This window comes from Protopterus annectens, chromosome 1.part0 (genome assembly GCF_019279795.1).
Source record: "Protopterus annectens isolate FY-2018-M chromosome 1.part0, PAN1.0, whole genome shotgun sequence".
NCBI classification, from domain to species: Eukaryota; Metazoa; Chordata; order Ceratodontiformes; family Protopteridae; genus Protopterus; species Protopterus annectens.
The window spans coordinates 967260079-967277404 of NC_056725.1; the positions used below are offsets into that span (position 1 = coordinate 967260079).

A 17326-nucleotide genomic window follows, 5' to 3' on the forward strand; every position below is an offset into this window, starting at 1 on the left:
GGTGTCCCACAAGGGTCCATCTTAGGGCCTCTACTCTTTAGCATTTTCATTAATAACTTTCATACTGCTCTCTCTCCCAGAGTACTGTTCAATATGCAGATGACTCTGCAATCATCTGCTCTGCCTTTCTCAGAATCAGAACTTCTTTCTAAGACTCAAAATGCTTTTTCCACTACTGAATTATGGATGTCCAATAACCATCTGGCTATTAACCCTAACCCCCCCCCAAATATCACTATCAGCAAATCTGATTTTATCATCTACTCTTCTAACAAAACCGCCATCGAGTTATTTCCCTATACCAAGCAACTTGGCATTACCATAGATGAAAACCTATTTAAACCTATTTGACCAGCACATCCACAACAGCATTAAAAAACTTACCAAAAACTGGGCACCATTTATAGACATAAACAGTTTTTTAAAGTACTCTACCAGAAAAACACTGGCCTCAACATTCCTTCTTCCTTCTCTCCTACAGGGCTCCCATTCTGACAAATATTCAATCCAGCTTAAAAACTAAAATGGAAACCTGCTATAATAAAATTGCCAAGTTAGTAACTAATGCTAACAATGAACCGCGATTGGGATGCCAGCCAAAGCGTGTCGTTCTAAATCCCTCAAATATTCATCCCATCACTGCTGCTCGCTACAATCCCTGAACTGGTTAGAATTCCAGCAACATAGCACACATTTACAACTATCTACAGCACACAAAATTATCTATGAACCTTTTACATGCCCAGCCCTTGCTCCTCTTTTGACACCTTACCAACCAAATAGGCATCTCAGATCTGAAAATCAATCCCTCATCAAAGTGAATAGTCCAAAACTCCCTGCAGGTCAAAACCAGTACTCTTTTACCATAGCCAAACGCTGGAACGCTCTCCCACCTGACCTGCGGACCATTACTAGTGCCTCCTTGTTCAAAAAGTCTTTACAACAATATATTTTTACTCAGTGGCTCTGCTCACGCACCATACCCCAATCCTCTATTACCTGATTAGACTTTATCCTGTGAAGACTACCTAAAACAAACTCAAGCTCATTCATCTTCTCCTGCCATAAGAACAATTGTATAAATTGTAAAAATACATATGTATGTCCTGATAGTCTATTCTAACCCTATGTCCTGACTGCTAAAAAAAAAACTCATTTTAGTTTGTAATGATTTTTAGTGAGTTTTAAGTTTTATTCTTGTAATCTTTGTATGATTTAAGCGATCAACCACGTTTTCTAATTTTGATTTAGTTAAAACAAAAATGTTGATAAATAAAATTATTCTCTTATAGGGACCCGTGAAAGTTCAGTAGTAAAAGCAGAAGCACGAAAGTTTAATTCAGGCGCGAATAGCTAGATCCGCCTTTTTCACTGCTTCATGACGTCATCCGTGACACCATTGGGTCATTTCCGGCTTGGTAAACTAGTCACGGCTATTTCTGCAAGTGAAACAAAAGAGTTGGAATATGACTGTGCAGTTTGTATTATATGTTGTTTACTACTAAATTGCTATTGTTTATATTCCGCTGGATCCCTAACTTTAAAAATGGCCATCCCTATGGAAACTCAGTTGCAAAGTATCTTCGAGGAGGTTGTGGTGAGTCTGGATTTCACAACTGGAAGCACAAGGCGATTTGCTTTATAATGAATGATATGACTTTTATACATCTTTGAAATCCTGCATTTGAGTACTTGATTTTATGTCACTTCTTGAAGCGGAATTCCAGTTAGTCAAGTGCATATGTAAGACACATGTTTAAGTCACGCTGGAACCGAACACTTACTTATGTAGCCCATGAATACTTGAGTATCTAGAAGTTGAGAGTTATGCCATACGAATCCTACAGAAGTTGACAGATTTGTATGGCACACCATAGGAGATCAATAGGATTTAATATGCTGTTGTCATATGCAATACAACAAAACGTAGTTGACTTGTTACATTTACTATGGGACGTTTGATAGGCTGTTATTGATATTTTGACGCTGTCAGTTTCGTTTGTGTGTTCTTGCTATAACTTCCAGCCTCTTGCATCCAGAATCAGAAATACATCCAGAAATAATCAGGGGCACGTTTTGAAAATGTTAGCACTGTTAACTTGTATATGAAGTGTAACCCACCACCTTTACTCTCAAAATGTAACAGTTTTAGAAGGGACAGAACATTTGAGCAAAAAATCAGGGTCACTTGAGAGTTATGTGTAGTTTTATACTGCACCCCTTCCTGTCAGCATGTATTGCTTTCTTTGATAATTTTGAAAATAATGAGACTATATCGCAAAGAAGCACCACATTGAATGTGCAGTAACAAGCTCCACCTCATGTATGCAGCAGTTGACTGACTGCATCCATACCCCACTACCAGCAATGTCGGTAACTAAAATAAAAAAGCAATAGTGATCAACATGGCTTTCAATTGCATCTAATTATGAGGTACATTCTTCATTTTAAGTCTTAAAAATTCTAAGTTCCATGATGCTCCATACTGAAAGAGTTTGGCATGCATTTATTGTTAGGAATTTTTTTAACAGATTTCCATGGTACATGATACTGAGTCATATCAATTTGACAATTTAAGAATAGGTTCATAGGTAGGTACTAGGCTATCGGCCCAAGGGCCTACATAAGCCTAGCCAACAAGGTTCCCTGGCTTACGCCACCCAATAAAGTTATTTTCCTATGCCACTGTCGAGCAGAGACACAGAAGTGATCCCCAGGGTGTATTTCCTATTTCCCATCCACTCATCAAGATTTTTCTTGAAGAGTGCTAATGAAGAACTTTGCTTGACATAGATGGGTAGCCTGTTCCAGAGTATGGGAAGTCTCTGGGATAGGAATCTATCCCTCCAGCATGTCCTGTTTATTGTGGTGACAAGGTTTAGGTCCCTAGAGCGTGTAGCTCGGAGGGATTGGGATTTCTTTAGGTGTAGCATGTCCAACAGTTCTGGGTTTGACACAGCTTTATATGTTAGGCAGAGATCACCTCGGAGTAGGCGATATGCTACATAGTAAAGCTGGAGTTTTTTGAGACGGTCAGTGTAGGGCATTTGTTTGAGTCCAGTAATCCTCTTTGTGAGGTACTTCTGTGGTCTTTCCAGCTGCTGCAGATGTCTTGTGAAGTACATTCCAAAAGGGGCGTTGTACTCTATAATGGGTCTAATAGGTCTAATGAGTGTCGAGTAGAGGGGAATGATGACCTCTTTTTTCCTGGATGAGAATCCTTTTATGATGAGGTGTGCCACTTAGTAGAACTTCCTGACTACTGTAGCGATGTGACTATCAAAGGAGAGACTACTGTCCACCTGGGTCCCAAGGTCTCTTATCATGCATTCGGTGTTAAGTAGATTGCTGCCTATGTGGTAGTTCATGGGTACAGAGTTTTTACCAAAGGGGATGACACTGCATATTTGGCATTGAGCTTGAGGCCATGGCTCTGACACCAGGCATCTGTATCAGAGAGGCCCTTCTGTAGGATGTTCACATCATTTGGGGACTTGACTATGGCTCCTAGTTTGCAGTCATCTGTGAACTTCATTAGCCAGAGGCCTTCTGTGTTAGCCTGTACTTCAGAGAAGTAGATACCAAACAGGAGCGGTCCCAGGACGGAACCCTGTGGTACTCCACTTGTCACTGGTTTGAGGACAGATTTGGAGTCTGCAACTTTTACAGTGTGGGTTCTGTCAGTGAGCCAGTTGGCAACCCATCTTGTGACGTAGGGATTTATGCCTAGTTTGAGTGTAGCTATAATTCCAGAATGGGGGATGGTGTTGAAAGCCTTGGCGAGGTCAAGATAGGCTGTGTGAACCACCTTACCCTCATCTACGGCTTTGGTGACTGCCTCAAAGAAGTCGGTCAGGTTCAGGAGGCATGATCTGCCTTTCACAAACCCGAACTGGGTGGGATCCAGAGTTTGGAGGTTACCAATGTCTTTGTTTGAGTTCCATGATGATACGTTCCATGGCCTTGCAGACCAGGCTCGTCAGGCTAATAGGTCTGTAGTTCCCGGTATCAGTGGTGGCTCTCCCTTTGTGGAGTGGGATAACTGTTGCTGTACGCCATTCAGTGGGCACAAAGCCTGATGCGAGGCTATTATTGAACATGGTGCTTAAGTGAGGAGCCAGTTCATTCTGAAGTTCGTGTAAAACGCAGCCAGGGATGTTGTCCGGTCCCATGGATGCTGTGTTTTTGTCTTTAGAGAGTGCAGCTTTCACCTGCGTAGTTGTGATTACAGGGACTCTGCATTCCTTTTAGGGGGTGAGGGGGGGGGTAAAGTTAGCACTCCTTTATGGGTGGGGGTGGGGGGTAAAGTTAGCACTGAACCTATCTGCCAGGATGTTGGCAATATCAGTTTGTTCTGTAATTTTCGTGCCTTTCTGCTGTAACTCAGGGCCGATCTGGGTGTTGCCATTGAAATTCTTGACATAGCTGTAGAATGCTTTGTGGTTGTCCTTGGAATTGGTGGCAATTTTATTTTCATAGCTAGCTTAGGAGGATCTTATAAGGGATCTCAGCTTCTTACTGAGGCTGACCAGGGAGCTCCTCCACTCATGGGATTTTATTCTCTTTTGCAACAGTTTCATCCTTCTGTTGTACAGTTTGTTTATGGCAGGGGACCACCAGATTGGCTTCCTTTTTTTGGAGGATAGCGTCTTGGTTCTGTTTGGGATAGCACGATCCATGCACTCATGTAAGTGCTTATAGAGTGCATTTGTGTAGGATTCAGCAGTTGTAACTGTATTGTTCATCTGCATGGGTGTCATGAAGTTCACTAATTCTGTCTTAAGAAGCAGGAAGTTGGCTTTGGAGAATTTTTTTACTGTGGTTTCCTTAAGCGGGGGTGGGATGTGGATATCAAGGGTGATTAGCTTATGGTCGTATCGGACCAACGAGGAGTTAACTTCAGATGTGGAACACTGGTCACTCATGTTGGTAATGACTAGGTCTAGGATATTGTTGCCTCTGGTGGGGGTGTGGATAAGTTGATCTAGGGCATTAGAGTTTATGAATTCCAGAAAGCGTTGCGCTAAGGAGTTGGTACATGAGTAGTTTTCCCAGTTAATGGTGGGGTAGTTGAAGTCGCCCATTATTAGAGTGTTTGGTTGAACCCTAATATTTTCCAGTACATCAAGAAAATAGGAGCGGGAATCCTGGGGCATGGTGGGGGATCTGTAGCAAGCTACAATTTGGATTGCAGTTTTGCCAAGAGTTAGTTGCACTTGGATAGCCTTGGATGCATTATGCTGAGTAACTAGCCTGGAGGTGTGGAGATCCTTAATGAATATAGACACACCCCACCTTTGGTGTTTCGGTCTAGGTTACATGGCCGAAAAGTGTGGTATGAGTTATAGCCTGGTAGTGCAGGGGTGCTCTCTGGAGCCTTGAACCAGGTCTCAGTCATTGAAATAAAGCCTCGAGCCCAAAAAGAACCTCATTATTTTCACAAGACAAAGCAGCGTTTTCGCTACACACAAAGGGTAGCTTCTTCAGAGAAAATGTATTAGAGCTAAAAACACACTCTTAAATAAGTATCGTACAAGTACTGTGGTTACATCACTTCCAGGCTAGGTTGAGTTTTTGATATTTTAAAGTACCAGCAACACACTAAAATCTCATTAATAAAAACGGCAAATAAATAAAAAGAACAACTTAAACTAAAACATGAATGGCACGATTTATACATCAGCAACTGCTTGACTTATTAAATCAATTTAAATTGGCCAAGCCACTTAACAAAAAGCACAAAATATGAGTAAAAAAAAGTGTGATAACATAATGCAAGCAGAAACTACTTTTAACTAAAACTAGAATGTATTATCTATTTTAGATTTAACATCTAACTATGCCAAATCAAATTTTGTACAACAAGCAATCTGAAAAATGCATAAAAAGAGAACCTATTTATATTCTCTGACTTTTTTTAAAATATATCTATCCATCCATAAGCCCTAAAGGCTCAACTAGTATATGTTAGGCAATATCTTAAAAGCAGGTATCAGGGGAATCCGACTGGTCAAGTCGCGTAAATTTAAGTGCGCTAAAAGGGGGTTCCATAAGGCTCAAACCTTCCAAAAGGAAGGATGCCTATTTTCCTTATACAAAAGAGCACCTTCAGGTAAAAAGGGAGTATTCATGTAGACACATTAGAATCCCTAACGAGCTGACCTAGCAGTTTGAAAGGAAAAAAGGGCTCAAAATGATTTAAAGAAATAAATAAATAAGCTACCTCAAATAGGATTTGTATTTTAAGTAGGCAGCAATGTTGCAGCTGTCGTTGAGACCTGGTGTATTAAACGCGTCCAACTTCTGTTGCCATAACAATTCGCAAGTCTCTAATAAAATAGACGTAGGCCCTCCTCTAATGGAGTCAATGATATGATCAATGCCCATAAATGAAAAGGAGTGTCCAGGACAATTTACTGTATGTTTGGCCAAAGCATTCTAGCACTTCCTATTTTTGATGGCATAATTGTGCTGGTAAATGCGGTCCTTAAACCTTCTGTCGGTCTTGCCGACATAATATGCTGGACAACAAGAGCAAAAAGCTACATAAACAATAGATTTAGTGCTGCACGTGATTCTATGATAGATATCAAATTTCTTCTCCTTAATGGAAAATGAGCTGCCAGACTTGATAAAGGGGCACTGGCTACAGAAGCCACATACAAAAGATCCTTTAGTCCTACTTTGGATTTCTTGAACTGGGTTTTTTTGCAGTAATTCTTTAATGTTCTTGCCTCTTTTATAGACTGTTCTAGGTTTATCTCCAAGTTTTTCCGCCAACAAGGGGGTACTGGAAATAAAATGCCAATTCTTGTTCAATATTTCTTGAATCAAATAGGAGTTAATATTAAAGGTAGTGATAAAACTGCATGGGTATTCATTTAAATAGGCGTTCACTGTAACAGTGGCACCAGGCCTTGTAGTTGAAATAAATGGAACGTCTTGAACTGCAGCCAAATCTACATCCACCACAAGTGAACTAACCAGAAGGGGGCTATAAAAGCCATTATTTCTCTTGGTTTCTACCTCATCTATCAAATCTTCAATTAAGTGGAGAGGGTAACCACGGTTCAGAAATAATCCCTTTAAGAATGTGCACTCAGATAAAAAATCAGTCAAATCTGTACACATTCTAACCGCCCTCACTAACTGGCCTTTCACTATGGCTCTTTTAAGTTTGAAGGGGTGTGCACTCGTGTAGTGCAAAAATGAGTTAACATATGTGTCCTTTCTGAAAATAACTGATTTTAACTTGGTGGTCGATATGTCTCTTGTCAACCTAACATCAAGGTAGTCGATCACATCTGTAGCAAAATTGAAGGTGAATTTAAGAAAGGACGTTGTTTGATTCAGATACTCCACAAATTCTTGTGCCCGTTCAGAATTGCCCTTGAAGAGGATAAACACATCATCAAGAAAACGTGTGTAATAAACCAACTTATCCTTCCATTCGATGTTGTTTAGGATGAAATGCCTCTCCCAGTAAGCCATAAATAAGTTTGCTACTGAGGCCCCACATGGAGACCCCATAGCTACACCTTGTTTCTGGATGTACAGATCCTTCTCAAATAGGAAATAATTGGAAGATAAAACAATATCCAGAAGTTCTGTGATATTGTTAATGTCATTTCTGGGAGCTCCCAAGTCAGTTAGGAGCAAATCGACCCATTCTGTTGCCTCCTGGTGTGGAATGGAGGTGTACAGGTCGAAAACATCGATAGTTAAGAAGTTGGTGGAATCCTCCATGCAGATGTCATTCAAGTTGGTCAAAAGGGACCAAGAATCCTTGCAGATGCTCGGAATAAGTTCTAAATATTTTGAAAGCAAAGAATCAATAAATTTAGAGCAGGGGTAAGATAGCGAAGATCTCCCATCTATAAGGGCCCGCATCGGTGGATCACTAAGGTTTTTATGTACCTTAGGTATACCGAACATTACGGGTATCTTTGGATGCAAAATGTCTATATAATTTAAAGTATCTAAATCAATTCTCCCTTCAATGAACAAGTCTCTAAAATAGCCCCTAATTCTATTAGAGCTACAATTCAATTCATTTAATGTGGTGGCTTCATATGCTGGAGAATTCAATACCTTACACATTCTCTCTACATAATCCATCTGTTCAAATATTGCCAACCCACCCCCTTTGTCAGGCTTTATAATTCTGACAGAAGTTGCCCGTAAATTATTAAGGGCAACTAGTTGTTCTCTGGTGATATTGAATTGGTTAGTTGTGGCCATAAAGACTTTGTCCATATATCTGATATCTATTTCGCATGCATTCTCGAACATTTTTAACCCCACATGTAGTGGGGGATTGAAGACACTAGGAAGTTTTAGTTTATTGGATTCACTTCTTGTGGAGTCATTAAATAACAATTTTAAATTCAATTTTCTTACATAACATTTCAAGTCTAAAAGGACCCTGGCTACATCACATCGTCTTGTTGGAACAAATGTGTTGCCTAGGGCTAATAATTCCACAAGTTCAGGTTCTAACTCAAGAGCTGAAAAGTTGTATATAGTAAAATCGCCCCTTTCATTTGTTACAATAGAGGGAAGACAATCAATTGAATTGATTTGCACATCCATTAGTAGGCCCAATTCTTGTTCCCTCTCCGGGTTCTGTTGTTCTGTTCCCCTAAAAAAGGATTGTCAGAATTTGGGTTACTATTGTTACCCACATTAATGTTGTTGACGGGACGTTCATTAAAACAATCTTTATTACCTTGTTTGTTTTTATTCCTATTGCTTCTCCTAGGACCATTTTGACTATCAGTATTGAAAGAAGCAGAAACAGAGTTAGGAATGTCTGAATTGTTCATATCATTCGACCCAAAGATGTTAGGGCTGGTGAGACTCGAAGGAGGGTCTGAAGCCATGACAAGAACTGTTACCAAACGAAAAGCTAACAAACCAGTGAAATAAAGTATTCCTTCCTTAATGCAATTTTTATTATTTTCACAAGACAAAGCAGCATTTTCGCTACACACAAAGGGTAGCTTCTTCAGAGAAAATGTATTAGAGCTAAAAACACACTCTTAAATAAGTATCGTACAAGTACTGTGGTTACATCACTTCCTGGCTAGGTTGACACGTTAAAACGCTGCTTTGTCTTGTGAAAATAATAAAAGGTTCTTTGGGCCGAGGCTTTATTTCACTGGTTTAACATCTTTGGGTCGAATGACATGAACAATTCAGACATTCCTAACTTGTTACTGGTGGTTACACAGAGATTAGACTCACTCAACGAACGGTTTGAGTCTTTTGAACGGAACTACAGGTTTCTTGTCCCTGGAGGCTTGAAAAACACGCCTGCGGCAGGCAGTACGGAAAATACATATACCGGCTCACAGGATTCCATCCCTGCAGCTCAACCGCAGAGAGCGGCAGATTTTTCCAGTAAATCTTTTTCGACTGCAGTTTCTGGGGCAGTTACAACTCGCACAAATATTATGAATGGACATGAAGATGCACTCATTGGCGGCGCATCCATATCCGAATGGGTAAACAACACAGGTGACTTTCTAACTTTTATTAAACCATTGCACGATGTTTCGCCGGTGCCTGAAGCCACTTCTTCTATTAACCGTCACGAGTCAGTGACAGATAAACTGAAACTACTAGATAGTAAAACCTTTATATTACGGAAGCTACAGCTTGAAGTGGCTTACTTCAAGCAATGTTTAGATGAAGGCCTAATACCTAAGGGCCTAAGGAACTGTTTTTCACCTTCTAATTTAATTAATAGCAATGACTTCTTGACTGATCTAAAAGATCTTTTTCAAAGACAGGGCATGCAACTTATTGAACTAATTGTCAAGCATTATTCCATTTGTATTGCTAACTTGACAAAGTAGGTATGTGCCCTAGATGAAGAAATTAAACTTAATGACACTTTTTCCAAGTTTAAATTTGATTATGCACGCATCTTTTCCAGTATTGATATGTACTTAGTAAAAATTAAGTCAAACAAATCTAAAAAATTGTATAGGGATAGGCTTGCATACTCAAATGATAAAGCCTACCCTAAGTTATCTACTAAACAGCAGGATAAAAGGAAAGATGCTCAATTTGACTACATAGACAGGGTGGAACCTGGTAGTTCATCTAACCCACATTCTGCTTCTTTCAATACTGATAGTCAAAATGGTCCTAGGAGAAGCAATAGGAATAAAAACAAACAAGGTAATAAAGATTAAACAACAGTTGCCTTATATAGATAGCGTACCTCACGATGCACGGTAAAAAATAATAATATAAAGTAAATCCAACCAAAAGTCCGTGGTGAAGTACAGCAGACCAAATAAACTAAGAACTCTTTAAAGTACAAAAGTTTAATCCACAGTATTGTAATGAGCACAATACAAGTGAGGATACAGTCGATAAGCGCTTTCACCCAAAGTGAGCTTCATCAGATCGTATTACTGTTCTCCACTAATCACTTATATACGTTTCAAAATTCAATTATCCAATGACTTAATAAAAACAATCATGATGTCTTAAAAACACATATACATATATATCCAAATTAATAGCATAAAACTTAAAGACTAAAATATGCATGTGTATGTATATTAGTAAGTTTATATTAAAACACATTAAATAAAACTAAAATTCCTGCAGTAGAATATGCATATATATTAAATAACATTCTATATATGGTCAAATAAAGATAGAGTATACATAAATACTTGATGAACAGAGATTAATTAAATTAATAGATAGTGTTACATAATATATAACATATGGTATGTCAGACCTTTTTAAATATGATATTAGCTAGTCTTGACATTAATATTTCTTCTCTTCCTCAGAGCCGGTTTTATAGAGGCTCTTTCATTCAATCCCGAGCCTCTATCAGTATCATTCACACTGAGGATGATTTATGTACTGAGAATGACAACTCGGTATCGAATGTGATCCACACTGAATCCATAGCCACTAACTTATACCCTGATATAAGAGTTGTGAATAGGGGAAGCAATCAAGATAATTTGGATAGTTTAGAGGTGGTTAGACCCAAAACTGGTAATAAAAATATGAACACTAATAACACTATTAATGGAGAGATTCCTTTTCCCCTGCCAGTGAGGAAGGACAAAGGTATGAAGAGGGGGCGCTCTACGAGCAGAGGGCGACAGAAAAGGAAAGGCTCAGGAGACTACCAACCACAGCACACAATAAAGAAAATGTGGAAAGACAAAGTAGGACAGCAGTATTAATAGAGAGTGAATCCTATGATAGTAATAAGAACAAGGGAAGTTCATTGGTACTTAACATTTCAAATTATGAATTAACACACCATGAGATGATGTTATTGAATAGAGGCCTTAACTTCATCCCTGGTGGTAACAGCAACTTGGTAGATTCTATATTAGACACTAGAATTTTTTGTAGAAATTTAATGTTAAAAATATTATTCTCTGATAGTTCACGAACTGCTGGAGATGGAACAGTAACCATGCCTGTGTTCAGGAACTTGAGCAGTTTCACACCTATACATCACCCGTTAGTAGAAGCATATTTACAGTTAACAGAAGAGGAGCTACATAAATATTATACCAAGAATACATATAGTAAAAGAAGGGATAATATTAGTAGGAAAGAAAGAGAGGGTCTACGCAACCTACAGAAAAACAAAAACATAGTCATTAGACCTGCAGACAAAGGAGGGCAGGTCGTGATTATGGACACTATACATTATCATAGAGCTATGTTAAATTTGTTGGCTGATAAATTCTATTTGAAAATTGATGTGGAGACAGTGAAGCTGGTTGTTTTACATGTGGGGAACACTCTATTAGATATGTTCAATGGTGACATTATTGAGAAGGAACTGTATGAATATTTAAGAATTTTGCATCCCTTAGTTCCTACAATACAAGGTTTGCCCAAGATACATAAGAGTGCTAGTGAACCACCAATGAGACCGGTGGTGTCGGGACAAGGATGGATAACTGAACATATCTCAGTATATATAGAGAAACATTTACGCCCTGTCTTGAATAACAATAATATTGTATTAAGAGATTCAAAACAATTCCTAATTGAATTATATGGATGTATAAATGGTTTGGTGGATGTTGATGATTTGATATTAGTCACACTAGACATCCAGTCTCTATTTACAGTGCTACCCAATGACTTAGGTCACATTTACATTAAAGAGTACCTGTTGAAGCATAGTGAGTATACACCGAGAATGATTGATTTGTTAGTGCAATTTATGGATATAGTATTGGGGAACAATGTGTTCATGTTTGATGACATCATTTATCAACAGAAAGCTGGGGTTGCCATGGGAACACCATGCGCAAACAGCTATGCGAATATGTTCTTAGCATATTGGGAGAATGAAATATTGTTTGAAACCAATGAATACAAAGAGTTTGTTGTGTTTTACAGGCGGTTTGTAGATGACGTTTTTATGTTATGGAGAGGAGATATATACATGCTGAAGGGTTTTCATGATATGATTAACAAACTAACTAGTTATCTGACTTTTACAATGAGTTATTCCACTGAGAAAGTAGATTTTTTGGATGTATTTATTGAGAAACTAGGTAATGGTATTATTAACACAGGTGTGCATCGGAAACCCTGTCACCATAACACCATATTATGCAGAGACAGCATGCACCCACATTATGTTTTTAAGAACATCATAAGGGGGCAAGGCATGCGGGTTTCTAGACTGAATGCCACAGATATAGGGTTCAATACTGGACTTATTGAGTTAAAAGATAGGTTGATAGATCGTGGCTACAATTATAAAGAGATAGACAATCAATTGTCTGAGATGCAAGAACTAAGACAGGGTAGAGCAGCACCGTATTATGGACCCGAAAGAGAGCAAGTAAACGGCTTGTCTAATATTAGGAAAGAAACAAGGATATCCATACCATATACTAATGATCATATGGCACTCAAAGAGATATTCAGTAAACACTGGTCAATACTATGCACAGATGAGAAAATAAAACAAACAATAGGGAATGAACCACATTTTTTATATAGGAATAAATTAAATCTTAGAAGAATGTTATGCTACAATGACAAGAATGAACATATAGCAAGATCAGGCTATACTAAGGCATGTGGGCATTGTAGACAGTGTGGTTTCATTGATAATGAAACAATATTTGTCCATCCTGATTCACACACACAATATAGAACACAGGTAGAAGCTACGTGCACTAGTATGAATATTGTATACCTGGCAGTTTGCCAGATATGCAAGGCATTCTATGTTGGTAAAACGAACCGGCAGTTTAAGGACAGAATACGTGAGCACGTATATCATATAAGGAAAGGTAATAAACATAATGCCCTTGCAAAGCATGTGGCAGAAGTAGGCATAACACATCACTTTCTATTTAGAGTATTAGAAATTATCACACCCAATAACAGAGGTGGGGATATAAGAAATCATACGGAGGACAGAGAAAGTAAATGGATTATGAGGCTGAGAGCTGATAGAGGCTCGGGATTGAATGAAAGAGCCTCTATAAAACCGGCTCTGAGGAAGAGAAGAAATATTAATGTCAAGACTAGCTAATATCATATTTAAAAAGGTCTGACATACCATATGTTATATATTATGTAACACTATCTATTAATTTAATTAATCTCTGTTCATCAAGTATTTATGTATACTCTATCTTTATTTGACCATATATAGAATGTTATTTAATATATATGCATATTCTACTGCAGGAATTTTAGTTTTATTTAATGTGTTTTAATATAAACTTACTAGTATACATACACATGCATATTTTAGTCTTTAAGTTCTATGCTACTAATTTGGATATCTATGTATATGTGTTTTTAAGACATCATGATTGTTTTTATTAAGTCATTGGATAATTGAATTTTGAAACGTATATAAGTGATTAGTGGAGAACAGTAATACGATCTGATGAAGCTCACTTTGGGTGAAAGCGCTTATCGACTGTATCCTCACTTGTATTGTGCTCATTACAATACTGTGGATTAAACTTTTGTACTTTAAAGAGTTCTTAGTTTATTTGGTCTGCTGTACTTCACCACGGACTTTTGGTTGGATTAAGGTAATAAAGATTGTTTTAATGAACATCCTGTCAACAACATTAATGTGGGTAACAATAGTAACCCAAATTCTGACAATCCTTTTTTAGGGGAACAGAACAACAGAACCCGGAGAGGGAACAAGAATTGGGCCCACTGATGGATGTGCAATTCAATTGATTGTCTTCCCTCTATTGTAACAAATGAAAGGGGCGATTTTACTATATACAACTTTTCAGCTCTTGAGTTAGAACCTGAACTTGTGGAATTACTAGCCCTAGGCAACACATTTGTTCCAACAAGACGATGTGATGTAGCCAGGGTCCTTTTAGACTTGAAATGTTATGTAAGAAAATTGAATTTAAAATTGTTATTTAATGATTCCACAAGAAGTGAATCTAACAAACTATAACTTCCTAGTGTCTTTAATCCCCCACTACATGTGGGGTTAAAAATGTTCGAGAATGCATGTGAAATAGATATCAGGTATATGGACAAAGTTTTTATGGCTACAACTAACCAATTTAATATCACCAGAGAACAACTATATTTGAATATTTGAACAGATGGATTATGTAGAGAGAATGTGTAAGGTATTGAATTCTCCAGCATATGAAGCCACCACATTAAATGAATTGAATTGTAGCTCTAACAGAATTAGGGGCTATTTTAGAGACTTGTTCATTGAAGGGAGAATTGATTTAGATACTTTAAATTACATAGACATTTTGCATCCAAAGATACCCGTAATGTTTGGTATACCTAAGGTACATAAAAACCTTAGTGATCCACCCCTTATAGATGGGAGATCTTCGCTATCCTACCCCTGCTCTAAATTTATTGATTCTTTGCTTTCAAAATACTTAGAACTTATTCCGAGCATCTGCAAGGACTCCTGGTCACTTTTGACCAACTTGAATGACATCAGCATGGAGGATTCTACCAACTTCTTAACTATCGATGTTGTCGACCTGTATACCTCCATTCCACACCAGGAGGCAACAGAATGGGTCGATTTGCTCCTAACTGATTTGGGAGCCCCCAGAAATGACATCAACAATGTCACAGAATTACTGGATATTGTTTTATCTTCCAATTATTTCTTATTTGAGAAGGATCTGTACATCCAGAAACAAGGTGTAGCTATGGGGTCTCCATGTGGGGCCTCAGTAGCAAACTTATTTATGGCTTAGTGGGAGAGGCATTTTATCCTAAACAACATCGAATGGAAGGACAAGTTGGCTTACTACACACATTTTCTTGATGATGTGTTTATCCTCTTCAAGGGCAATTCTGAACAAGCACAAGAATTTGTGGAGTATCTGAATCAAACAATGTCCTTTCTTAAATTCACCTTCAATTTTGCTACAGATGTGATCGACTACCTTGATGTTAGGTTGACAAGAGACATATCGACCACCAAGTTAAAATCAGTTATTTTCAGAAAGGACACATATGTTAACTCATTTTTGCACTACGTGCACTTCAAACTTAAAAGAGCCATAGTGAAAGGCCAGTTAGTGAGGGCGGTTAGAAGGTGTACAGATTTGACTGATTTTTTATCTGAATGCACATTCTTAAAGGGATTATTTCTGAACCGTGGTTACCCTCTCCACTTAATTGAAGATTTGGTAGATGAGGTAGAAACCAAGAGAAATAATGGCTTTTTAGTTCACTTGTGGTGGATGTAGATTTGGCTGCAGTTCAAGACGTTCCATCTATTTCAACTACAAGGCCTGGTGCCACTGTTACAGTGAACGCCTATTTAAATGAATACCCATGCAGTTTTATCACTACCTTTAATATTAACTCCTATTTGATTCAAGAAATATTGAATAAGAATTGGCATTTTATTTCCAGTACTCCCTTGCTGGCGGAAAAACTTGGAGATAAACCTTGAACAGTTTATAAAAGAGGCAAGAACATTAAAGAATATTTGCAAAAAAAACCCAGTTCAAGAAATTCAAAGTAGGACAAAAGGATCTTTTGTATGTTTATCAAGTCTGGCAGCTCATTTTCCATTAAGGAGAAGAAATTTGATATCTACCATTGAATCACATGCAGCACCAAATCTATTGTTTATGTAGCTTTGCTCTTGTTGTCCAGCATATTATGTCGGCAAGACCGACAGAAGGTTTAGGACCGCATTTACCAGCACAATTATGCCATCAAAATAGGAAGTGCTAGAATGCTTTGGCCAAACATACAGTAAATTGTCCTGGACACTCCTTTTCATTTATGGGCATTGATCATATCATTGACTCCATTAGAGGAGGCTATTTTATTAGAGACTAATTGTTATGGCAACAGAAGTTGATACACCAGGTCTCAACGACAGCTGCAACATTGCTGCCTACTTAAAATACAAATCCTATTTGAGGTAGCTTATTTATTTATTTCTTTAAATCATTTTGAGCCCTTTTTCCTTTCAAACTGCTAGGTCAGCTCGTTAGGGATTCTAATGTGTCTACAACCTGAAGGTGCTCTTTTGTATAAGGAAAATAGGCATCCTTCCTTTGGAAGGTTTGAGCCTTATGGAACCCCTTTTTAAGCGCCCTTAAATACGCGACTTGACCAGTCAGTTCCCCTGATACCTGCTTTTAAGATATTGCCTAACATATACTAGTTGAGCCTTTAGGGCTTATGGATGGATAGATATATTTTTAAAAAGTCAGAGAATATAAATAGGTTCTCTTTTATGCATTTTCAGATTGCTTGTTGTACAAAATTTGATTTGGCATAGTTAGATGTTAAATCTAAAATAGATAATACATTCTAGTTTCATATTTTGTGCTTTTGTTAAGTGCTGGCCAAAATTAAATTGATTTAATGTTGTTCTTTTTATTATTTGCCGTTTTATTAATGAGATTTTAGTGTGTTGCTGCTACTTTAAAATAAAAAAACTCAACCTAGCCAGGAAGTGATGTAACCACAGTTGTGCGATACTTATTTTTAAGAGTTATTTAAGGTTCTCTTTCTAATACATTTTCTCTTGAAGAAGCTTACCTTGTGTGTAGTAGCTAAAAACTGTTAAAAAAATAAAAAAAAGTGCGTTGGAACAAATAAGCTTGAGGAGTTTTTTGGGGCTCGCTCGATTATTTATTTGGTTTGGTTTGTTTTTCGTTTGGTAACAGGTCTCAGCCATTGCACAGATATCGATGTTCTCCATTTTAAGGAGTGCCTCGAGTGAGTGCATTTTGAAATTTGGACTTCTAGCATTGAGTAGCATTACCCTCAGTTTTTGCTTGCTTGTTCCTGTTATGGTGGTGAATTT

General features: G+C 37.9%; 1 protein-coding gene across 1 annotated transcript in view; it reads left to right on the top strand.

The window, feature by feature from the left end:
- The first annotated feature begins 1393 nt into the window (after positions 1 to 1393).
- LOC122798758 (mediator of RNA polymerase II transcription subunit 23-like) overlaps positions 1394 to 17326 on the top strand; it is a 363374-nt gene continuing 347441 nt past the window's right edge. Inside the window, exon 1 of the mRNA XM_044067899.1 lies at positions 1394 to 1597. Coding sequence (XP_043923834.1) covers positions 1547 to 1597 — 51 coding nt within the window. The 5' untranslated portion in view covers positions 1394 to 1546. The remainder of the gene's footprint in view (positions 1598 to 17326) is intronic.